Raw genomic sequence first — 26,312 nt, forward strand, 5'->3', positions numbered from 1 at the left:
AGAGAATCTTAAGCAGGCTCCATGCCCAGCACAGAGCCCAATGTGGGTCTCAATCCCACAACTCTGAGATCATGTCCTGAGTTGAAATTAGGAGTTGAAATCAACTGACTGAGCTACCCAGGCACACCGAAAGGCATTATTTTAATAATAATAATAATAATAATAATAATAATAATGTTTCTCTTCATGAATGCAGATGATACTGATATAAATTTTGGATACTGTGAAGTGGAAGAAAGATGTAGGCAGTCTTTTGAAGCTTGGCAAGACAAACAGAAAGAACTGGAAGACCAAGAGAAAGAAACTCTCAAAGCTCAAAGGGATAGAGAACAAAAGCAATTTGAAGAAGAAGAAGAAAAGAGACATTGCTGGATGAAACAGTTTGAAGTTGAAAAGAAGAAATTAGAGAATATTCACAAGGTAAGGATTTTTTTTAAAATTTTTGTTGTTTTTCATACGATTTTTGAATCAGTAACTACTTCTGAATAGTACTGGTGTTTTGGATTATGGCGTGGATTGAGCTATGTTCTGTGTATTTTTTTTAATAGAATTTTACTTTTTGGACCAAATGACATTAGAAAATATTTTTTTAATATTTATCTTTGAGAGAGAGGGATAGGGAGTGGGGAGAGCCTGAGTGGGGGAGGAGTACAGAGAGAGGGGAACAGAGGATCTGAAGCGGGCTCTGTGCTGACAGTAGAGAGCCCGATGCAGGGCTCGAACTCATAATCTGTGAGATCATGTCCTGAGCAGGAGTCAGACCCTAACTGACTGAGCCATCCAGGCACCCTATTCTGTGGGTTTTAAGTACTTCTGATAGTTGAAGCAATTGACTGTGGTAATAGGATTTACTATGGACTTCTTGATTAGTTTTCACTGTAATTCATTGGAATTTCAGATGCTTCTTTGGATCTTGGGGGTCCCCTGGGTCTATGAAGTTACAAAGATTGTCCTAGAAAGGCTGATACTTAGTACATAAACTGTTGTTTTTTCATACCCTTCTTATCATGGAAGAAGGCAACATAATTTACTTGATCATGAAATATCCTTGCTATGTGGTCTAATATATAGCAATTACATGAAACATTTGGTTGAAGTGGTTCAACCATGTAGGTGATGGCCTATGCCTTGCTCCCATATTGAGCTAATTCCTGGGCCAGAGATTTTTTGGTGTGAAGGAGTTTTATGTTGTTGTTTAAAAAAATTTTTTTTTAACGTTTTTTTAGTTTTGAGAGACAGAGCACGAACAGGGAAGGGGCAGACAAGGAGACACAGAATCCGAAGCAGGCTCCAGGCTCTGAGCTGTCAGCACAGAGCCCCATGTGGGGCTCAAACTCACAAACGCAAGATCATGGCCTGAGCTAAGTCAGACACTCAACCCACTGATCCACCCAGGAGCCCCAGGAGTTTTATGTTTTTATTTTTGTTTCCTCCTAACCCTACCCCAGGGGGTCCACAACTTCAAATCATGGTAGTGGTGTATTGAGAAACTGGTGAATTTTTAGGACTTGACTTTATGGGCATCAGAATGCCCATGAGCTTAGAATGTGTGGGTAACAGGCAGGACTGACTTCCCTGTCTTACATTACTAAAATTGACTTACATATTACCCACAACTTAATAGTTTTGACTGTTCTGTGTAGAGAGCATTGGCATATGGTCACTTACGCAGTTCAGGGTATTCTAGCCCTCCATGTTGAGTACATTGCATTTCCTGATTTTATAGAAAATAAATTAAAAACAATGATATTACAGAGCCAGTTTGGTTGTGGCTTTTTCTAATAGTGAACTGTGCATCCTTAACTTTCCTTTCATTATGTTTTCCTTCCCACAGGCCATTTTAATCAGTCATTTCTGAAAGTCAGAAGCTTTTTTTTTTTTAATTCCAGGAAATGCTTTAATATAATTAAGATTATTGGAGTAGTGTTTGCTGTCTTGTGCTTAAATGCATCATTGTTATTGATTCTTAGTGGTGTTTTCAGATTTAGAAGACATCTGACTTTTAAATTCTCTTCAAATAAATTGACATTTTTAATTGTTTTAAAGCAAAAATACAGTGACTACCTCATTGGCAAAGCATTCAGCTATATGCTTAGATGACCCAGAGAGATCTAACACTTGGGGCCCACCCTCAAAGATTCTAACTTAGTTTCTAAAAGTAATTTGTGCTTTATCATAAAATTATAGGTTAGAATATTTTAATGAATTCCTAAATGTATGCTTTGTTATGCCTTGAGGCTTAACACTTTTCCAATGACCGTTCCATCATTTTATTATGATGGATTCTAAATATGAAATTTATTTTCTTTCAGTAGTTCTTTTCTGTGTCCTTTGTTAGCTTCCTCTTGCATTCCACTTAACAACTATTGTAAATCTCTTTCTTTAAGAGTTCTACCCAACTTCTCCCTCCTCATTATTGGCAAGTAATCACATAGCATTTTTGCATCAATGGCAAACTTTATTTTCTAATCCTGTATCAGTTTGCATCCACCTTTATATTCACCCTGCTGTTTTTTCTTGCCTTTGCTCCATTCTCAGTAGGAAAGGTTTCTTCTACTAAAGGTTAGCTTTCCCTGCTCTGCTCTATATCTGTCATTTTCCAATTTACCCCTGCTTTGTTAGTTTTACCCCATATGCTGAAACACCCCAAAACACCCCTATCAACTTCTTTCTTTCTTACTGTTTATACACATGTTCAATTTTCTCCCATCCTAGAAACAAAACACAAGAAAAATCATGAGATCAGCTTTGATCATATATCTCAATTTAGCTTCTCTTTAGCTCTAGCCACCAGAGTCAGGCTTATTAAAGAGTAGTTATTTTTGCTGTATTTATGTCCTTGTCTCTCGTTAAATCCTAAGCCTACTAGGTGTATATCATCACCACTCTACTAAATTAAACTGCTCTTAACAAAAATAACCAATGACTTCTCTATTTCCATACTCACAGGTTCTTTTTCAGCTCTTATATTGACCTCTGTAGCGTTTTATGCCAGTAAAATTTTGATTGTTGACCATTTCTCTTTTCCTTGTCTTCAATCGGACCATGCTGCCTTGATTCTCTTCTTACATGTTTGACAATTCCTCCTTTATATCCAGTTTAGGCTTCTCTGTCTGTCTCTCTCCCTGAATATGGTACTACCAAGGATTTCTTCCTTTGTCCTTTTATTTTTCTTCATATACTTCCTGTCTTGATAATCTCAGCCACAGCTACGGCTGTTCAGAAACAATGTCAACTACATAACTCTTCTACAGATACTTTACACTCAGATCTTAATATGTTTAAAACTGAATGCATTGTCTTTATTTCTTAATTGTGCTTCTCCTCAGGTATTTGTTATTTTGATGAGCTACACTATCATCATAGTCCAAGCTGGAATGATAAGGACCATCTTTGACTCTTCCCTCTCTTTATTATCCTCTTCCCTCTAATAGTTATATTATCCATCTTTTCATCCACACACTTAATCTACTGTTACTCCATGGTTCAGGGTGTCCTAATGTCTAGCTTGTCTAAACTCTCTAACCTATCTCTCTACTTTTGGACTTGTATTCCACAAACCCATTCACCATAGTCCTGTCAGAAGGATTTTTTAAAAATATATTTATTTATTTATTTTGAGAGAGAGAGAGATTGAGAGAGAGAGAGAGAGAACGAGGGAGAAAGTGTGCAAGCAGGGTAGGGGCAGAGAGAGAATCCCAAGCAGGCTCTGCACTATCAGCACAGAGCTGGATGCAGGGCTCCATCTCAGGAACCCTGTGATCACGACCTGAGTGGAAATCAAGAGTTGACCACTTAACCGACTCCACCCTGGCACCCCTAGAATGATTTTGTTATTTCTGTGCTGAATTCCCATCATGTAAGATTATATACAAAGAAATATTCCCATTTCCTTTATTTCCAATCATCTGGTAGTTTATGGAAATTTTATGTTTACATTGTCTTTATATCTGTTCTCACTCCTGCCACCCTATCTACAGAGGGCTCTCCTTGATTCTTACATGGACTTTTCTAATACCTACTTTATTATCTCTTTAGTGACTCTTGCTTTCTGTCTTTAACTCTGTCTAAGGTAACCTTTTAATTTTCCTAAAAGCAGAACTATAGTCATCTTCCTAGTTGAAAAACATTTAATAAATGCTTAACATGTCTGTTTAACTTCTTGAAAGCCTAGTCATTTCAACTAGTCTTCTGCATGAAGCCTTTGATTATCCTCCAGTTATAACATCTATTTCTGCTGTGATGCTTTATAGTCTTCTCTTGCAATAAATTTATTCTGCTAAATTTGAGATAATATGGGAATTTATGATAATGTTTCCATAAAGTTTTAGAGGAAAGGGATTACATTTTACTGATCTTGTTTATTCTGCAGAGCCTTAACAAAATAGATGCTAATCAAAAAAAAACATTATCCACTGAACTGCAGGGTTATGTGAGTTCAATGGGATGGTGAGGAGAGAAAAATATTATATAATGCAAAACTCATCTTACAAACATTAATATTTGTAATTTTCATGTTGTCCAACAGCATATCTAGTGAATACATTTTACTATGTACGTAAACATACTCAAATAAGCTTTCCCAGGTTGCCAACATCTTTATGTGCTCAAAATGGGAACTTTAGGTATCATTTATGTGACACTTTAGGTTGAGATTAAAGTTGTTATACTACTACTAATAACAGAGAATCATTGGGTGAGTTTTTATCTTTAACTATTATTTACAAATACAGGTTTGAGAACCACTTATAATAAGTATATATATTTTTTTGATATTTGGATATAATATCTCAATATTACCGTATGTTCAGCAAGAACAGGACAAGATGAATGATGAACTCCATAAAGAAGAGAAAATATGGAAAGAGAAATTTAAACAGCATGAGGTATCTATTTCTTCTTTTTAAACATCATGATAATTATTCTTCATTTGGAATATTTATTATACTTGAAATGGACATTTAAAAGTAATATTGCCTAGCTGGTATAGGATTTAATTTACTAAGACTTTAAAAAATTCATTAATCACCAGAAATTCTCCTTGAAATATAATGCCCTAAAAATTAAAATAAACTGGGTCAGTGAGTGAACATGTCTATGTAAAATTATAATTCTATAATTTTTAAGATTTGAGGAAACATGCTATTATGAATATTTCATTATGATTGAAGATGGATATGAAAGTTATCTCATTTCTTGAACACAATTGAATGTTAAATAATTCTTGTGAATTCAAGATCATTCTAATGATATTTATTAAGTTTAAATTTACTTAACTCATTTTTATATAATATTTATTTATGTATTTATATATAATATAAATATAATATATAATATAAATATAACATATGTTATATAATATAAATGTAATATATGTTATATATAATTTAAATATAAAATAAATTTATATGCAATATAAATATAAAATAAATTTTATATAAAATTTTATATAAAATTATGTTTTTATATAAAACAGAATTTTTAATAGAAATTTTTATATAAAATTATTTTAATTATAAACATGAAGTAGATAAAACTTCTTATAATCCTGATATCCAGCTAAACATTCTACCTTTCTTTATCTTTCAAGTATTTTCTTTATATAAACATACTCCTGAAAAAGTAGGTTTCTACTATCCATTTTAAAAAGTATATGTATATTTGACATTTAACATTGCATAAGATTGAAGGGTACAGTGTATTGATTTGATGTTATATATTATAATATGATTTTCTCTATGGTGCATATTTAAATAAAAAAGTTGGTTAGGCATGTAAACAGACAGTACATATGAATGACAAGGGAAAAAAAAGACAATAGTAATTTACCTATAGGTAACCCAAATGTTGGAGTAGGAGAGCCATTAAGATACCTATAACTATCAAGCCATAGCAACATGTTAAACAGATAGATGCTAAGAAAAGAGAACTAGAATCTATAATGAAATATCAAGCATACATTACAGAGTTGAAAAGTTCAGTATGTAAATTTAAAAATTCAGGGCATAAGTTTGACAGTTTGACTCAGCAAATGAGAGCATTAGTGAAACTGAAGCAAGGTCAGCAGAAAATATCCAAATTAAAGCACAGAGAGGACAAAAAAAAATGGGAGGACAGAAGAGAGTACAAGAAATATATGATGTATAGTGAAAAGATAAAACATGTGTATACTAGTAACCTTTGAAGGATAGGAGAAAGAGAATGGAGCAGAAACAGTGGGTGAAGAGATAATAGTTGAAATGGTTTAAAAGAAATCGATCTGAACATTCAAAGTTGATTAATGATCTGTATACAGAATCAATACAGAGAAAACCACACCTGGGAATTTAGTAGTGTAATGATTGAAATTCAAGACAAGGGGGGAAAGTTGTAAAAGCTGCCAGAGAAAAAGGCATATTACCTAAAAGGAGCTACAGTGAACTTAACAGCTGACTTCTTAAGTGAGATAGTAGAAGAAAGTAGAAGATAGTGCTAAGTGTTAATGCTTTCTTTGATCATTAGTGTTCTTTGAATCCTGAGTTTCCCCTGATTTCTGGACTCAGTTTTCATTTTCTGGAATGTATGCCTAAATACCTGTCAAAAAGATTTTTGGATGGCAAATTTTCTTTATTTTGCCCACTTGAGAATAATGTCATTTTGCTTTTACAATCGAATGATTTGTTTCATGGGATATAGAATCCAGACTTATTACCATTTGGTTTTAACAATTTAAAGATCTAACTCATGTGCGTATTTAGATATTTTTGCCTGTGTTATCGTTGTAGATTTGACACTCCTTCCTTACATTCTTTTGAAGTTTTAGGATTTTTCACTTTTTGCATTTATTCACACAAATTTACTGATTTCTTACTGCATGCCGAGCACTTCTGAGTGTTCAGGGTGCAGCAGTGGATAAAACAGAAATAACTTCTGCCTTCATGGAACTTAACGTTCCTTAGGGTTCTGAAATATTGCTGCATCTATATGAGTGTATCAGGGCATGTGTGTCTATGTGTATATGTGAAAAGTTAACTCCACTCTTTATCTTATCTTATGGCCTTTTTTGGTTTAGAAAACATTTTTGTATTATTTTTTTCCCTTTAATCCTTCTCAGGTCTTTAGCTGTAACTCCTACTAGTGGTATTGGAGTTTCTGTGTTGATCCTCCGCTTGAAAGTCTCTGTCATATATTTCATGTCTTTGTTGTTTTGCAGGTTGTTTTGGAAAAACACCTAACTTGGAAGTTTTTCTTTAGCCAACACCTATTTAAAGTCATTCTAGTGTGATTTTTTGTATGAATGAGTCATATTTTTTTATTTGAATATTTTCATTTCATTTTTAGATAAAGTTATTCTTATTTAAACATATTTTTCCTAAAAAAATATTTAAATTTTTATTTAGTACCTACCTTTTCTCAGAAACTAGTTCTTCCTTCTGCTTGTTCAAGTATTTTCATTGCCTCACATCCTTTGTGTTAGCTTTTCTCCAATAGTTGCTGAATTTTGTTGACCTGTTTACTTTTGTTTTAGGACTCTAGTGACAATGGCATTTTCTCACCTAACCCAATGATCTCATTTAATGTAGTATGTGCTTATCAGCTCTCGTAATAGTTGAGAAAGGATAAAATGTGTGACTAGGCTGGTTCTTCATATTGCATATATGTATGCTCTACCTTGCCTTCCTGGTATCATCATCTCACCAAATAATTCCCTGTGTCTGCAGTCCCTGTGCTAGCTCTGGGAAAGTTTAAAGTCCTTTTCCCCTACACAAATTTTGGCTTGTGGTTTTTCTCGCTTTTTCTCTGTACTATTCTAATTTCATATGCTTTCTATCTTCAAGGAATTCCCCAATTTATATCTGAGTGGCTTAGTATAGTCATAATATTAGAATGTCAACTTACTAACTTGATCAAATCTCTCAAATATTTTAAAATATTATATCCTTTAAAATAAATGGCTTTTGTCCTTCTAAGTGAATTTTATAGTAACTTCATTATGACTTCAATTTAACAATTTGTTTTCAGCCTATATTTTATATGGTATTTTAATAATATTGTTCACTTATACTGGTATTTATCTTACTTTACTTTAGGAGTTTATTAAAAAGTTGCATCTACAAATAGAAGAAGAAAGAACAAGATTTAAAGATCTGCAAGAAAAAGAAAAAATGCGTTTGTTAAAACTGCATCATAATGCAGCTGTAAAAATTCAAGCTAAATATAAAGCATTTGTGGTCTACCAAAAATATGGTCCAATCATAAAAGAACAAATAGAAAGTAAGAAAAGGGAAGCACAAGAGTGGAAAGAAAAAGAAGCAAAAATACGACAGATGGAAGAAGAAAAACAAAAGAGATTGGAGGAAGAACAAAAGGTTGAGGAAGAGATAAAAAAGCAGAAGCAAGAGGAAAGGGAGAGGAGAGAAATAGAATATGAAGAAAAAAAGAACATCGTGAGAAGAGAAAAAGAGCAACTATTAAACAAGGAAAAATTAAGATTAAGAGGAGATGCAAGCAGACAGCTAATAATAAGTAGAACATTAAAGAAAGGTGAATATAATGCAAAACATTTAACTGTTGAAGATACATCAAAGAATGAGGATGATATAGCCAAAAAGGTAGGGGAGGAAAAGTCAAAGGAGTGGGAAGATGTTCCCCTCTGGCTAGTTGAACAATCAACTAAGAGAAAAAATGTAGGTAGACAGCTTGTATTAAAAGAGCCGATACAAGTGCAATGGAAAGATTCTATACCAAACCAGGTGATTTTGGCAGAAATTGAAATGGAAGTAAAAAATGAAAACCTAGCAAAACAACAACATTCCACAAAAATCGTCAAGCAAGAAAGAAAATGTGAAGATGTAGACAAAAAAACCGAATTGGAATACCCAGGTCTGAAAGAAAACGTGAATGAACAGTTTCATCTGCAAGAATTAAAGTCTCAAATGCAAAAAGGGGAACATGTGAAACCTGCCATAAATGAGAATGTGAGACAAGACACCCAAACAATAATATTAGGACATAGTCAAGGAATTAACAAGGTGAAAAACAATGAAGCACAGAAAATAATCAAAGATAATCAACAGAATAAGGTACAAAAAGTAGAAAAAGAAGAGATATCAGAACAGAATGGACCACTATATGAAGAGAATAATATTTTAGTAATTTCAGTGAAGCAACAACCACTAAAATTAGAAAATCCTAAAGATATAGGAGAAAATGTAATACTACAAGAACAAGAGGTTGATTTCATTTCCAAAGAAACTGAGGAGAACCGAGAAGGCAATACTCTGAATAGTGATGTGATTTTTAACAGCAGTGATTCCATGATAAATATAGAAAACAAAATAAATGAGCAAGATTATACTTTAGGAAGAAATGCTCTTTGTGAAGATTTGGGACGTTTTGACGCAAAAAATTCCTTAGTTTTTAAAGAAGTAAACTCTCTTAAGTCTCAAATTAAAGAAACCGCAGAAGAATGTCGTAATAATAGAGCTGAATGTGAAAATATTGTGACCTGTACTTTACCAAAGTCAACACTTCTATCTTCTATTGAAGAAAAGAGGCTAGCTTGGATAAAATCATTTAAACCTTGGTTTGAAATTTTCAAGCAAAATCAACAAAAGGAAATTGTTAGGACAAAGAGACCTGTAAAATGCCCAGCCAACACGATGCCTCCTTTGAATACACTAGAAATTCTTCAGTGTGGCCCTTGGAATACTTTACAGCAGGTATTTTATAACTTTATAATATTTTTTCATATTTAATTACAATTAGTTCTCTAAAATGTAACTTTAAAAATATCAGTAGAAGGCGTATTTTGTATCCAAGAATTTTGCCTCTTTTTTTTAAAAAAATTAATATTTATTTATTTTTGAGAGAAAGACAGAGAGAGCACAAGTGGGGAAGGGCGGAGAGAGAGAGAAGGAGCCGCAGAATCCAAAGCAGGTTCCAGGCTCTGAGCTGTCTGCACAGAGCCCAATGCGAGGCTCTAACTCAGGCACCATGAGATCATGACCTGAGCTGATGTCGGACCCTCAACTGACTGAGTCACCCAGGCGTCCCAAGAATTTTGTCTCTTAATCGGTGATATTGCTAATGAGATATTGCCCCCATTTGCGAGGGGATGTATTTAAAAGATCTCAGTTAAAATTATTCAAGGCATCTTCTTTCTCAGTGAAGCACTATAAAAAGTTTTGGTTTATATCTTGAAGCCATGTTCAGGGTTCCTGTAGCCATTATTAAGCTTCTAAGAATGGAGGCAGCTGGGAATTTAGTGTTGAATTAGAATAGGAAATTCCAAAATTGACACTCAGTTACTTTGCTATAGTTTTGGGCACAATACCACCTACTGGTTTGTTTTGGAATGAAGTGGATTTCTCTGTACTTGACAAGGGCTGTGAAAGAAGGGCTTACAATAGAAGACTCTAGAATTTAGTCATGTGCTATATAAACACGGTATGTATATACTGACATTTAAAATAATTGTCATCAACTGCTACTAATTTCTATGTGTAAAGCCCATATTTCAACCAAAATTAATACAGAAACTAACAGATATGTAGAAAAACAGTAAAAAAATATTTCAAGTGGTATAATACTAGAAAGGACTTCATGATTAAAATACATATATTTGTCTAGGGCCAGAAACTGAAATGTATTCACTAAAATTTATTTAGTTTTTTGATATAGACAGATGCCTATGAAAAGAAATATTCATGTTAATATATATGAATTTTTTAAATTCATTCACTCAACTAATATTTATCTGTCCAATATGATAGATTAATATGTATTGTTGAAGGGACAGAAAGAAACCTATCTTTGACCTTATGGAGCTAACTTTGGTACACAAAAAGGCTTTAAACAAATAAATACACTGTTAAATACATTACTACAGATTTTGATAATTGCTATAAATAAGATTTCAGAGATTCTGTGATAGGGTAATAAGATAGTTGGCTTTAAAGAGATCTCTGGAATGTGAAAAAGCAGTATAAAGAACAAGAATTACTTTAAAGTTCCTCTATTTCCTAGGCAATGTATTTTTCATTTCCATCAGATCTGTAGGGCTACCTATAGAATCACTCATTAACTCTTCTATTAATTTTTTTCTTTGGCTATGTTATCTCTGGAATCATTCTTTTTCTATTTTCCCTAAGATGTTACTGCAGGCATTCTTTTTCTTTTTCCTTTAAAAAAATTTTTTTTTGATAGAGACAGAGTGCAAGTTGGCGGGGGGTGGGGGGGGTGGACAGAGAGAGAGGGAGACACAGAATCCAAAGCAGGCTCCAGGCTCTGAGCTGTCAGCACAGAGCCTGACGTGGGGCTTGAACTCATGAACTGTGAGATCATGATCTGAGCTGAAGTCTGACGCTTAGCCAACTGAATCACCCAAGTGCCCCTAGTGTAAGCTTTCTGAATTTATAACATTAGCTACTAATTTTTACTTTGGGTAATTTTCTTTATGTATATGTTTAAGCTAGGCCTGAGTGACAGTTTCATGCTCACTGTGTACTTGTTTCTAATGTAAACTGAAGTTAGAAAAACAATGGTGCTCTTTTCTTTCATTCTGGGTCTTTGCTCTGTTCAACAAGAAGAGCACTGAGGAGGTTAAGATGTGTGAACCTGTCTGCTTGGTGTTTCTTCTCCTATCCACCCTGTTTCTTTTGTGAAACTCTTGTCAATGTGTGTAAAGTGAGGATTAACCCTCTTATTTCTTAGAGCAAATCCTTGCAAACTGTACTGTGTATACAGATCACCTGGAAATTTTAAAATGCTGGTTCTGATTCGTTGGGTCTAGTGGCTAGTCTCAATGCTCTGCATTTTTTTCAGTGCCCTTGGATGATGCTGTTGGTGCTGGTCCATGGATTAATTTGAGTAGAAATGTTGTAAAGGACACTGTAATCCTCTAACCACTACTCACGCAACTATTTCAAACATTTAATTTTTCTTTGAAGCATCCAGTATGCAGTATAAAGTTGAAAGATATTTATGAATGTGTCTACAAATGCAGCAGTGTTATAAACTACCATCTTGTAATGACTCTGGTAGATGGTTTATCTTGGTGTCATTATTCACTACTACTACTGACCCATGACTCCCTTACTTTGATTTTCTAATCTCTTAGCTCCACGTCTTTGTCCTTATCTTGATCAGTTGCTGCCATCTTTGTAAGGCCCTTCTGGAGAAGACCTTTAGAAGAGAAAATTTTACTCTTCTAGAATTTCACCCAATGATGAATTCATTTTGCTTATATTAATCTCTCACTTTCAGCCTTTGGCTCATGAAATCGGGTCTGCCTCTTGTCTATACTGCTTTACATATGACCAGGCAAATAGTGGTTTTCATTACTCGACTGTTGGATGGATGAGTGGGAGGAGGGATAAGTGGATGAATAAATAATTCCAACTGAATGTTGACCTTATTCTCCATATAACTACTAGCTTCACAACTTAGATAGAAGGTATTAATGAAAAAAGAAATTAATAGAAAATTTATTTAAGTAAAATTTAATAAAGTACTAAAAAGCCCTATATCAAGTAAGATCAGGGTCCTAATTTTATATCTGCCATTTACTGGCTGTGTCACCTTGGGCAAGGTGCTTGATTTTTCTGAGCCTCACTTTTATCTTCTATAAACTGGGAAGAGCAATATCTATTGGATAGGATTGTTGAGTTTTGAAATAATATATATGAAGATTATAGCCTAGGACTCCTAGTATATATAATAGTTATTGTCAAACTTGGATCTCAAGCAAAGATTATTGATAACTAATATATATTTTTTCTAGTTAATTCATTTTTATTTTATTTTTGGTATTTTGTTACTAATGATAACTTGCTTCAAATAACCGTAAAAAAGGTACTGAACTTAAGGCTTTTCTTATATGTCTTTATAACATGGCATGAAGGATCGCATCTCAGCTGTTGATTAACTTCTAGATCAGAATCTTTCACATCCTTATACAAGGCAAATTGTAATAAACTGGTGTTGTAATGGCACATGCACTACTAAAAGTTAGATTCTGATTCATTTAAGCCGGTAATTACTCAGATTCAGTCTCTTTGCAGCTGATTTTTCAAATGATATTATTTAAAGAGATTTAAAATTGTGTCACTGAACAGATGTTCTGCCAAAAGCAAAACCAAGAGTCATGACTTTCATTATTTTTGTAATTACAGTTTACATAGATGACTGACACTCCTTATGTTGAACTCGAGAATAATTGAGAGTGAAATCTCTAAAATTATACTGCTATTTTAGGTCATTTTATGTACCATGATCTGTCAAGGATTTAGGGACCTATAGGTGATTATTAAGTAGAAAACTGATTTGTTATCTTGTATTAAAATATAATGAATGAGTCAAAGATTCTATAGGTAGAACAGTTTTTTCAAGTTATAAGAGTTTGAAAATATTAGTATCTAAAATATCTTCATATTACTCACTATTAAGGAAAGAAACTGTGAATGCTATTAGTACATTTTAGTTTTGCTGCAGGGCAATTTATTCCTTCATTTATTTCAGAAGCGTTTAGTGAGCATCCACTATGCTTCAGTTGCTCTTTTTCAGGCTGACCATGAAGTGGTGAATGCCTATGAGTATTAATTTTATAATGACCTTAATATTTGGGGCATAAAGCAGTTTTATTTGATTATTGCCATGCATAGATCAATACATGATTAATATAAAAATTTATTTTGATCTCATGTTTGGCAAAACCTAGGGTAGAATAGATAATAAATTGCTACATCATAAGGAAATTTTAAAATCTTCAATAAAAGGGAGGAGGAGATATTATTGAAATGCCTCATATTCAAAAGTGGATACCATTAACAAGGACACTGGAGCAGTTGTCACTTCTTTACTGTAATTAAATTAAGCTAGAGAAATGACCACATCATAAAAACTAGAACCTTATTGTTTACATAGGTGATTGTAAGCAGCGTATTATGAAGTCAAGCAAGGTAACATACATTAGAAGGTAGAGAAGCATTTGTTACTATAAATCTGCAGTTGTGGAGTTTTCAGGGTTTTTTTTTTTTTAAATATTTATTATTGAGAGAGATAGAGCGTGAGCGGGGGAGGGGCAGAGAGAGAGGGAGACACAGAATCTGAAGCAGGCTCCAGGCTCTGAGCTGTCAGCACAGAGCCTTACGAGGGACTTGAACCTACAAACTGCGAGATCATGCCCTAAGCCAAAGTCAGACACTTAACTGACTGAGCCACCCAGGTGCCCCAGGAATTTTCAGTTTTTAAGTGCTTAGTTCTAAATAGTGTTTTCACTTTTTAGTATAGAGCTAGCTTCCCAATTACAGAATTTATAGGTTCTCTTGTGGACAAATTAAATGGGTAATATACTGTGGCTTTCTTGACACAAATGGATGAATATTTTTCTTTCTGAGATACCATAAAATAGAAATTTGTTTCAAAAGTTATTTTAGATTATAATAACTGAAAAATTCCTGAAATAATTATACTAAAAACTTATTTCACCTGAAATTTAAAAAAATATTATTACTTTTGCTATTTAAAGTAAGGAGTGGGCTTAATTCCTTCCTTATACCTCTAGGACCATATGGTCTTCCATTCACTTATATAAACATGTAAATTTAAAACTTTCAGTTTAATTTAATGCATAGGAAATATTCCATATGAAGAGGAGTTACTGTACTTAAGAGTTTTGTACTTTTTCTAGCTTTTTCTGAAGCAATAGTGCTTTGAATTTCAATAGAACATTTTTTGAATCTCTGTTTTCAGTATGATATATACTAGACTCTTCTTATGAAGCTAATAATATTAAAATTTCTTTTCAGTACATGGGAAACCTGGCCTCAGGTAGGATTTTTGATATGAAATGTGTGAAAGTATTCTTACTATACAATGATTTAGCATATATAGTTATTTCAGTGCATGGACTCAATTATACTGAAGAGCCAACATATTATATTTATTTTTCTGCCATTTTACTTATGTGAGAGTTCTTGAGTTTAATAATAGAGTGCTTTTCAGCAATCCAAAAATATTCCTGTTATCTGACATATTCTTGTGGAACTTTAAGTGTAGTCCTTAATATACATACCACAAAGTTGAGCACATTCTTTGACATTGAATTTTCTTCAGTTAAAAAGACTAAAACCAAAAAGATAGAAAAGTTGTTTAAGAAAAAAAGCTTTGTGAAGTATTGAGTCCACAGTAATATCTCAGTAATCAGAAATTTCATAAATGTATGGTCTCCAAAGTATTTGGAAATACAGGAAAAAATATACCATTCATGATTTGTTGTATCACAGATTCTACATGCTTTGAGTATATTAGTAAGGAATGATTCATACCATTATAATTCAGAGGACTTGTAAAATGAAATTATTTTTATTACATGGTTTACTTATTATTGCATGGTTCTATTTTATGAAAGTTTTTTTTTTAATTTTTTTAACGTTTATTTATTTTTGAGACAGAGAGAGACAGAGCATGAACAGGGGAGGGGCAGAGAGAGAGGGAGAAACAGAATCTGAAACAGACTCCAGGCTCTGAGCGGTCAGCACAGAGCCTGACGCTGGGCTCGAACTCACGGACCGTGAGATTATGACCTGAGCCGAAGTCGGATGCTTAACCGATCGAGCCACCCAGGCGCCCCTGCATGGTTCTATTTATTTCAGGTTCTATAATTTCTCAAATTTTCTTTGTTTTTGGAAGATAACTGAGCTATTCTAGTTGAAGCATGGAGGGTTGGGTACAAAATCTATCCCCTGACATTTTGTGGCTCCTATTACTATCCAGGTATCCCTAGGATACAGATCTTAAACATTTATGTAGTATAGTCCTCAAAATAGTGCCAAAATAATTCACACAGAAAGTGAATTTGGTGAAAAATCAGGGAGTGAGCTAATAAACGATTATATTATTGCTTCTATGCACGTTGCTTTTTTTGTATTTGAATTGGTCATGGATGATGCATTATTTGTCCTTTCTATGTGAGGAAAAAAAAAAGAGGCCAGATAATTTAGTTGAAATTGAGTTGTTAGTAAGTCAATTTTCAACATATAGCCTTAGTGTTTTAGATGAATTATTTTAATTTTTTTATTAAAAAATTTTTTAACGTTTATTTATTGTTGAGAGACAGAGTGCAAGCGGGGGAGATGTAGAGAGAGGGACACAGAATCTAAAGCAGGATTCTATCAATTCTGACTGTCAGCAAAGAGCTCTATGCGGGGCTCGAACGCATGAACCATGAGATCATGACTGGAGCCAACGTTGGATGCTTAACTGACTGAGCCACCCAGGCGCCTCTTAGATGAATTTTTAAAACAATTTTGCAAGGCTAATATAGTTTATATTCATTATTTTTACTCCAATTTTCTTGCGCTCCAATTTTCTTGCATTCTCTAGGTTACAACAGTTACATTTCAAGATTTGTCAGGTTGTAGTCTTTCCACACTGGCAGAGTGTCCAAATCTTCAATTTCTGTCTCTTCGACGCTGTGGATTAACTTCTTTGCACAGCCTGAGTAACTGCAAAAAGCTGAAACACATTGATGCACAGGTATGTCCTCCATTCTCCTCATTATTTATCCTATAATAAAATATAAAATAAAATAAAATATAAAATATTTTATATTTTATATAAATAAAATACACACTGTGTGTGTGTGTGTGTGTGTGTGTGTGTGTGTGTGTGTGTCTGTCTCTTCCATTTTGAGCTTCTTTACGGAATCGCCCAGTGCCACCAGAAAGACAAATCTCCAATATTCAAATGCTTATCAAGCATCTGCTGTCATCCTGCTCACCAAGTCTGAATTTGTGTGAGAGGGGACTGGGTCGATGTGTCAATACTGGGTTGGTGAAATTTATTGGGGCCTACCAAAGTTACCCATTGGCTCCTAAAGAGTCACATCCTTCCCACATGCAAAATACACTCAGGTGCCAGAAACCCCCAAATCTCATCACCTTGTGGCATCAGACTTACACTTGAAGCACAGAATTTTCTCATCTAAATCAGACCCAAGTGGAGATAACATGCTCTGATAGAGTTCTTTCAAGTCCGAGATCTGTGAGATAAAATGAGAAGTTATCTTCTCTCACTGTTCCCTCCCCCGTAACACCCTCACAGACAGTGGTGAGATAGGGCTTGATTAGTTACAATAGTCATTCCCATTCAAAATGAAAGAAAACAAGAAGCCCATAGCAGTGCCTGTTCCATAGCTGAACACATATCATTTCCTTAATGAGGACTCAGTTCTCCATAAAAATAGTTTTCTATGACTCTGGGTTCTGCCCACTGGAGCAGACTGAAGTATTATTCAGAATTCTGAAGAAGACTTGAGAAGTATTCTCAAGGCATACTTCTTTTTCCGGAAGGAGTGCTGTTTGCAACTGAGAATTTTTCTCAGCCTGTTTTTTTCCCAAAGAGGATGGGGGCAGGTGTTGTTGCTTGAGGCTTCTTTTCATTTGACTTATTCTTTTCAGTTCACACAGGCAGTGTTTCCACCAATCTGATTTTCTTTTAAAACTTTCTGGATTTCTTATGCTTCTTATTAAGTTCACTCCATTAGACAAAGGCTTTATGCTCATAAATATTTTTGAGGGGGGATGCTATGAGACTACTCCCTTAAGATTCTTAAAAGCCCATTTATCCTTCTGTGGTCTTAAAAAATAGAATTGCTGGGGCACCTGGGTGGCTCAGTGGTTAAGCGTCTGACTTCGGCTCAGGTCATGATCTCACAGTTTGTGAGTTTGAGCCCCACATCAGGCTTATTACTGTCAGCATGGAGCCCGCTTTGGATCCTCTGTTATCCTCTCTCTCTCTCTCTGTCCCTCCTCTTCTCCCTCTTGTGCTCTCTCTTGCAAAAAAAAAAAAAAAAAAGAATTGCTGTTACATCCTAGACACGTGATCTTGACACTGAACCAGTATTATGTATTGCAGAGATATGTATGTGTAGTAAAAATATAAACGTACACATGAGATAACATACCTAATTCACAATATTGCTGTTCTTTGGAGAGGAAGGGAGCAAAAGGGACTGAGGAAGGGAAGTGGGGAGATTTCAACTTGTTTCAGTCTTTAAAATGATAGTTTTAAAGGAACTATGACCAAGTGTTCACTTTTGTTCATTTAGATTGCTTGAAATATTTTGTTACATGATCGTCTGTATTCTGTATTTTGAAAGATTATTAATAAGTACAAAATTAGTTAATAATTTATTAGATTACTTACTATTTTCATCTAGATACCATAACATTCTACATATTTGTCTTAAAGTCAGAGATTTGGATGTATGCTTGGAGATCACATCTCACTCTTCCTCTTTTTGTAAGCCTTAAATGTTTCATTAGTAAGACATTGAGATAAAACTAATTACATTTGTTCTTTGTTTTAGGAAAACCATATTGAGTCTATCAATTGTGAAAATTTGGAAAATCTCTGTGTTGTTCTTCTTAATAAAAATCAACTGACTTCTTTTCATGGTTTGGATGGCTGCACTAATATCCAAAATCTTGAACTTTCACATAATAAAATCACTCGAATTGGTAAGAGCAAGGGAATTTGAATATATTGGCATTTATTTCTCATTATTACATTTTGTTTCATTTATTACTTTTCAAGAACAGGCCGCCATCACTAATTTGCTTATTTTATTTGTGCCGTACTTCTCTAATCTTTTATCCAGGTGCATGAAGGAAGTAAAATTATTTTTAAAATATATAAAGGGAATATGCTTCCACCACTGGTAAATGGCTAGTTATTAGTAGCTCCTTAAATTACTATATTCACTGACCTGTTCCTGTTTTTATAGCCAGTAGTGATCTGAGCTATACTACAGAATCTAATACCCTGGCTTGGTTCCATCATATGTTTATGGATCCTATGCTTTCTACACTTGGCAACTGTCATAACTGTTCCCTAAAAATCCCTGTCATCACTCCTTTCCTTGCCTACATACCCTACTTGTACTAACCCTTCCTTTTTTAGATAAGGCTATCACCACATGAAAGAAAGAATTCATCAGTTTGCATCACCCTAATCTTTTCCATCCTTCCATCTGTATATCTGTATCCCTTTTTATCTATGTCTGTTTCTACCCTCATACTTTATAATCCATATTATTCAGCAATGAAAATGTCTTTTCTTGTTTAAGGCCATTCCTTCTATTTTCTAAGACTGTCAGTTTCCTTTAATACTTTATTCTATCATTTATCACCTGTCTTATGTCAAACACTTCCTTTTGCCATTCACTTCTACCATTGCCTCATTGCTCTTACCCTTGACTGTCAAGTTTTGTGAAAGTGTTCTGTTTGTGCTTTCACTTTTTACTATCCAACTTCCCTCCTCTTCCTACTGAAATTCAACTTCAGCTTACTTCTAGACTGTTAACAGTGGGATCACTCTAAAATAAAAATCTCATTATACTTCTTAGTGCCTGGCTTAAAATTCTCTGTTTGTTTTTCACTTGTGAAATTCTCAAGGGCCTTGATAGGGGCTTAAATAATGGTTAATGTATAATCAAGATTGCCAAAAAGTCAGGAACTTGGTAAAATTTTTACTCTGGGGCACCTGGGTGGCTCAGTTGGTTAAGCATCCCAATCGTGGCTTCAGCACAGGTCATGATCTCCTGGTTTGTGAGTTTGAGCCCCACGTCGAGCTCTGCGCTGCCAGTGTAGAGCCTGCTTGGGATTCTCTCTCTCCCTCTTTCTCTGACCCACTTGCTCACTCTCTCTTTCAAAATAAATATATAAACAAGTTAAAAAAAACTTTTTTACACTGGAATAATACTAATAGCTTAAATTTTTGGACCCCCAAAAGGTAGTCCTTTCCACCTTCTCCTTACTATAATCATTAGGAAATGTGATCTGGACTGAAATTTCAGCGAGTGGGATGGGAATAGATGGGGTAGTGGAAGAAAGCTCACTTTCCCATTTGATTCTATTTTATTTTTGATATGTGAAACAGACTACATTAGTCAAATTACATTAAAAAAAGGCATACTCAAAGAGATCATTCTTTTTTCCCTGTCTTTTCACTCTGTTGTCATATCTACTTTTTATATATATATTTTGTGTATATGCACATATAACATGTATATATGTATACAATGTATGTATATCACTTATGTGTATATATGTATATGTAAATATACATTTACAACATATATCTAAGAGATACATGTATACATGCTAATCCTTTCACAAAAGAGAATATTTGGGGTGCTTGGGTGGCTCAGTTGGTTGAGTGTCCGATTCTTGATTTCAGCTCAGGTCATTATCCCACAGTTCTTGAGTTCTAGCCCCATATAGTATTCTGTGCTGACAGTGTGGAGACAGCTTGGGACTCTCTCTCTCTCCCTCTCTCTTTGCCCCTCCCCAGCTCTCACTTATGTGCACACACACACACTCTCTCTCTCAAAATAAATAAATAAAACTTAAAAAAGTAAAGAACAAAAACAAAAATATAGAATATTTTAAGTACTCTCCATTATGTTTATTTTTTTCACTTAACAGCGTGTTATGGAGTTCATAACATTCTTTTTTCATAGTTTCATAGTATTCAGTTCTGTGGATGGATAAGGTTTTATTCCACTGGTTCCTGGTTGAGGGACATTGGGTGGTTTCTAATCTTACACATTTGCCATAATACCTAATTGGATACCTATATCATTTCATACTTTATCAGTTATATCTTTAGGTTAATGTTCTGCAATATATATTGCTGATGCATAGGACATCTGTAATTTAGGAAGATAGTGTCAGGAACATTCTATGGGTTTAATTCAATTATTTTTATTCTTTTTCACTCTTGTTAACATAAATGTTTTTTTAAGAAAGTTTATTTATTTGAGAGAGACAGAGACAGTGCAAGTGGGAGAGGAGCAGAGAAAGAGAAAGAGTAAGAGAGACAGGGAATCCAAGACAGGCTCCACACTGCCAGCACAAAGCTGGACACAGGGTTCGAACTCACAAAACCGTGAGATCATAACCTGAGCCGGAACCAACAGTCAGATGCTTAACCAACCCAGCCACTCAGACAGCCCAGCGTAAATACTTGAAGTCTATACATTCTCCTGTGAGCACTGTTTAGTCCATAACCTCTGTGTTTTCATCAGTTCTACAATTTTATGACATATTTTGCCTTTTACCTAAGATTTAAAATTTCTATATGGTAAGACCATTTTGTGTTGTTGCTGTTATTCTTTTTAGTTTTATTGTATTATAGTGAGAGACTTATCTTTGTGCCACTTCTGCTTTTTGTAACTTACTGTGATTTTCTAATGTGTGGTCAATTTTCAGGAATGTTTCATGTGTACTTAAAAAGGAGGTCATTGTTTTTAGTTGGAGTGTGGAGTTTACATTTTTATCTTTATGACCTACTTTAGTGATCATTTGTTGGAGATCTTCTATGTCTACTTGACCCATCATAGACTGAAGGAGTTGAGCTAGTATAAATATATTTGTTATTATTCAGTCTATTTACTTTTGTATATTCTTTGGTTTCTGTTTTATGAGTGTTGCTTCATGATGTTTCACTGATATTCTTAACTGTGTTATCTTTATTGTGAATTTTAGCCTTGAAATTTATAAATTCCCTTCTTTTTCTCCTTAATGCTTTGAAACTAAACTTTACCTTGTCTAACAACATTTTATTTTTGTTTGTATTTGCCTACTTGGCCATAAAAAGCAAAACAAAACAAAACATCTCGAAGCACTTTGTTTTAGGTATGTACTTATATACAGCATATATTTGGTTTCTATTTTTGGATCCAATTTTAAATTTATAGGACATGGCCATTTGCATTAGTAATTCATCGTAGACACTTGGTGTTAGCACTGTCATCACACTCGGGATGATGCTATCTCTTTCTGGGAGGAGGTCTTGTTGACAATACATGGGTTCTCCCACCACTGGAGCATTTCCATTTCTTACTTATCTATTCAGTTTCCATAGGATTCCCTCTGTACCAGTGTGGAGTAGGGTGGATTGTATTGGTTGTGGATGCTTACTACCCCACTTAGAAAAAAATCAGCTTGTAATTTCATCTCCCATTTACACTGGAAGCATAGGTTGGGGTACGTTTATTTAATTGTTGCTCATTATGGATTTCTGAAGGAGATACAGGGAGAGTTGGATCTAGGCAGTCACCATCATCTTCCTTTTTTATTTTTAATATGGGAAAAATATAGTTGTTTTCAAAAAGCAAGCTTTTGCAGACATTTCAAGGCACACTTTTGAAAATATAATGCATAATATTCTTTAATGTGTTTATTTGCCTATGTGTCTGTGCTGCCTGCTTTGGGACTACTCATATTTTCTCCCATATGGAAATAGTGATACCTTTGATACAATTTTTATTTTAAAATTTTAGTTTACAAGACAGAAATAATTTTGTTGTTGCTGGAATGAAGGCAAGTGCATTGATAATATATGTTGCTATATTGGCACACACTGAAGCAAGCTTAACAAAAAAAAAAAAAAAGGGGGCTGTTTGTGAGAGAGATGCTTTAACTCCCATTCACTTCATTTTCATTGCCAGCAGGGCTGTATGGGATTTCTTGTAACCAGTGGATTTCCTGGGATAGGATATCTGCGTGATTTATGTGGAAACTGCCGTGGTATTAATTGATGTACTTGAGGTATCTTTATGTAGTACAGAGCAAACAAGGTAAAAGACATCTTTGCTGTCTGTTGGGCACAATGAAAACACTGTATTTATTGAGTGTGAGGAGAGTATACATGAAAAAGTAGATTTTTCTGAAGACCAGTTGGAGTCTGTTTTTCATCTTTAGGAACTGCTTACAGAGATTCTGGTTGAGCTAAGGGAAAAGCATAGATTTTGTCTTTCAATGATGTATTGATGCTAAGAACCCTTATGAAGGAGCACAAAGATAGATTTGTGTTTATAAGTTAATAGGTTACTATTCCATGCTATAATATTTCTTAAGGAGGTGAAATAAAATTGGAAGAAATACCATGTATTCTACATCTGCAGTTTCAAGTATAATTTGTTCCTAATTTTTACTAAGCTGTAGTTGTTGCAGTAAATATGTAAGGTTAGCTCTAATTACTCCTTTTATTAGAAAACTTTAATGCACATTTTTATCTGACTTTCGTTGCATTTAAGTGAATGAGAATAGGAACTGTCAATCTGCTTAAGGCAATTCATTTGAAATTATTCATTGAAATGAATGTTTTCCGTTCTAATTAAACTAATTACAGAAATAGAAACACAACGTAAAATATACTTTTTAAAAGTAGCAACTTAAAATGTAATTCTATAAATTCAAAGTTACAAAGTTAATATATTTTTATTATTGCCATTAATGCTTAAACATATTGTGTGCCATGAGTAATTTGAAAACGACCGTATAACATTTTTATGTTATTTTCTATAATTGGTTCTATTTTGGTAGCAAGGTTTTAAAAAATATTTATTTACTTTTGAGAGAGAGAGAGCAAGTGGGGAGGGGCAGAGAGAGAGGGAACTACAATCAAAGGAGGCTGGAGGCTCCAAGCTGTCAGCATAGAGCTGCTTGTGGGGCTCGAGCTCAGGAACTGTGAGATCATGACCTGAGCCAAAGTTGGACAGTTTACTTACTGAGCTACCTAGGAACTCCAGCCAGTTTTTGATTATAGAATATTTTAACTTGATCTGGAATTGTTTTTGCATATTTTGAATGTGCATAATAATTGTTTACATTTATTAAGCTCACTTTAGTTGGTGATTATAAATATGGATTTATTTTGAACAAACAAGAGATTTTATTATACTTTTTATTAGACTAAAATATTTTATGTTTGAGGTCCCTGGGTGGCTCAGTCGATTACGCATCTGACTTAAGCTCTGGTCATAATCTCATGGTTTGTGGGTTCGAGCCCTGCATTGGGCTCTGTGCTAACAGCTCAGAGCCTGGAGCCTGCTTCGGATTCTGTGTCTCCCTCTCTCTTTCTGCCCCTCCCCTGCTTGTGCACACTCTCTAGCTCTCAAAAATAAATAAATAAACTTTTAAAAAAGAAAATATTTTGGTTTTTTTTTTCCTGGAAACTTTTTATTTTCCTGTATTATTTTTTTTTAACTGAATTTAATTTGGGTGATTTGCAGTTTAAATTTTAACATTTGTTACTATCTAATTATTCTATTTCATACTTTCATTTGCCTGAAATTTCCCATAGGTAAATTTTAAGTAAAATTGATAAAACATTTTGTTTTCCAGAAGTAATGTATAAAAACTTTCCTTGAAATGATGTTGAATATCTGTGGGAAATTTTTCATATTTTGAGTTAGTATTTCTGACTTAATTTTTTAGTGAATAGCCAATAACAAATGAAAAATCAGTGATTTATAATTTATAATGTAGTTTTCTTTGTTTCTTCTACTTTTATGTTGAATTTTATTGACTTTCTAAGGGAAACATTCTGAAACTAAATTAATTTGAAACAATTCATGCTGTATGACAAAATTGTTTTACACATTTTATGTGTAAAAAAATATAATTTAATATGATGAATGTAGTAATAGATACCTTTTTTAACCACCATATATTTATGTGCTTTATACATTTAACTCATTTGCTTTTCACATAAGTGCTATGAGTTAGTTACTATTAAATGTTCCTCTCCCCCCACCTCAGGTAATAATTGAGGCACAGAGAGGTGAAGTAAATTATCTAAGATCACACAGCTAGTATAAATATAGAAGTCGGATTTGAAAACTCAGCAGTCTATCCCTAGTGTCTGATTTTTTAATTGCCTCATTCTACTGCCTCTCTAATAAATATGCATTTAACGTTTAAGATTATTAGTATTTTTGGACTATATTAAAACTATGATGAAAAAGTAATGATATTAAGGTTCTTTGATTAATAAATTCATCAGCGAGCAAACTTACTGAGGACCTATGATGTGTGAGCACATTGCCAGGCACTGGAACACAGTAGTGGAAGATTGGCGAGGCTGCAGCAATAAGGAAAACAACTGAGTGTCCTGACTCTCACCAAGATTATCTAATGATATTTACATAGAGAGAGAGAGACAAATGGGAATAAATTGCTATCTTTCATTTATAATTAATTAAAAATGCAAATAAGTATGATGTTAATGTATAAAAGCAAATAATAATTTTTGTCTCCTCATTTCATGACGTTTCCTTCTTTGCTATTTGAAGGAAACTTTAATCTGGAAAAAGTGTTTCTTTAATGCGAACAATTAATTTGTTAGTTTATATATTTCAGGTAACACATTCCTAGAAGATGTCACTGTAAGTAGATAGAAGTACTAGGAGAGTTTCTTCCCCGTGATGCTTTGTTTTCTGATAATACTGCTTTCTGGAAAAATGACACTAGTGTTATAAGTATGAAAGATACTGAAATCATGCAACATTTTTACATAAGCTTGATTACTGTCTTGGCACCTGGAGGAAATGTGCCTGGCTTAATTCTTGCCCATGTTGTCTTTGGACAACAAGTGTTGTCTTTGGAACATTTGAAAAAAATAATTAAGTAAAATAAAATAAACCCTTGACATTTGCTTGTAGAAATGGTTTTTACTATTATATATTTAGTGAATTTTTTTTATATTCCACTAGATGGTGCTAGCTTACCCTTCAGTTTTGAAATGCAACAATGCCTAGTACAAAGCTGAAAGGGATTTTATAGATCTGCCAGTTTAGGCTTCTTAAGTTTCCAGATGAAACAACAGACCCACATAATTTTCATGTAAGTCCTAGCAGAGGTGAGGCTAGCATCCAAGTTTTCTGACTCCTGATTTAGCATTCCTGTTCTCACACAACATGTATGATCCTGAAGGAGTGGTGCATTGAAATTAAAAATCTTAAGTGCCATTGAGCATATTTGTATGTAACTATCAAACATAGCAATCACTGAGCAGCTAAAGAAGGTAGACCTTTACCAAACACTTATTTAGTGAAGACCTCCAGTGTAATTTAACATCTTTAGTTTGCTGTTCCTTACAGGAGAGGTTTATTCCCCCCAAGTGGCAGGAATGTTTTATTAGACCATTGGCTCATTTCTGTGGGAGAAATTCTTGGAAATAGATATTTGTAGCAAGTATGGCCAAATGCTAATTTTGCCATGGGCAAAGGCCTTTTGAGGGATAAACACATTTGACCTCAGTTCTATTTTGTGGGACCTAGGAAACTTTTAAAGAGTTAATAAAGATTACATTGAAGCAGTGGACTCAAGAATATTTAAGTGACACTTTATATTTATAGTTGTTATATTTACATCATGTGTAAGAAGCTCTTGAATAGTTTTGTGGCTACTGTTTTGTATTGTTTGGGATGGGGAGTGAAATAGAAACGTTGACTGGAAAAGAATCATTTTCTTTGGTAT

The 26,312-nt window shown here is 34.0% G+C and overlaps 1 protein-coding gene across 1 annotated transcript in view; it reads left to right on the forward strand.

The window, feature by feature from the left end:
* The window catches only part of LRRIQ1 (leucine rich repeats and IQ motif containing 1), a 206,696-nt gene that overhangs the window by 8,571 nt on the left and 171,813 nt on the right, over nucleotides 1-26,312 (forward strand). Inside the window, exons 5-9 of the mRNA XM_032594019.1 lie at nucleotides 197-420; nucleotides 4,812-4,886; nucleotides 8,070-9,701; nucleotides 16,366-16,518; nucleotides 18,353-18,503. Coding sequence (XP_032449910.1) covers nucleotides 197-420; nucleotides 4,812-4,886; nucleotides 8,070-9,701; nucleotides 16,366-16,518; nucleotides 18,353-18,503 — 2,235 coding nt within the window. The remainder of the gene's footprint in view (nucleotides 1-196; nucleotides 421-4,811; nucleotides 4,887-8,069; nucleotides 9,702-16,365; nucleotides 16,519-18,352; nucleotides 18,504-26,312) is intronic.

This window comes from Lynx canadensis, chromosome B4 (genome assembly GCF_007474595.2).
Source record: "Lynx canadensis isolate LIC74 chromosome B4, mLynCan4.pri.v2, whole genome shotgun sequence".
Classification (NCBI taxonomy): domain Eukaryota; kingdom Metazoa; phylum Chordata; class Mammalia; order Carnivora; family Felidae; genus Lynx; species Lynx canadensis.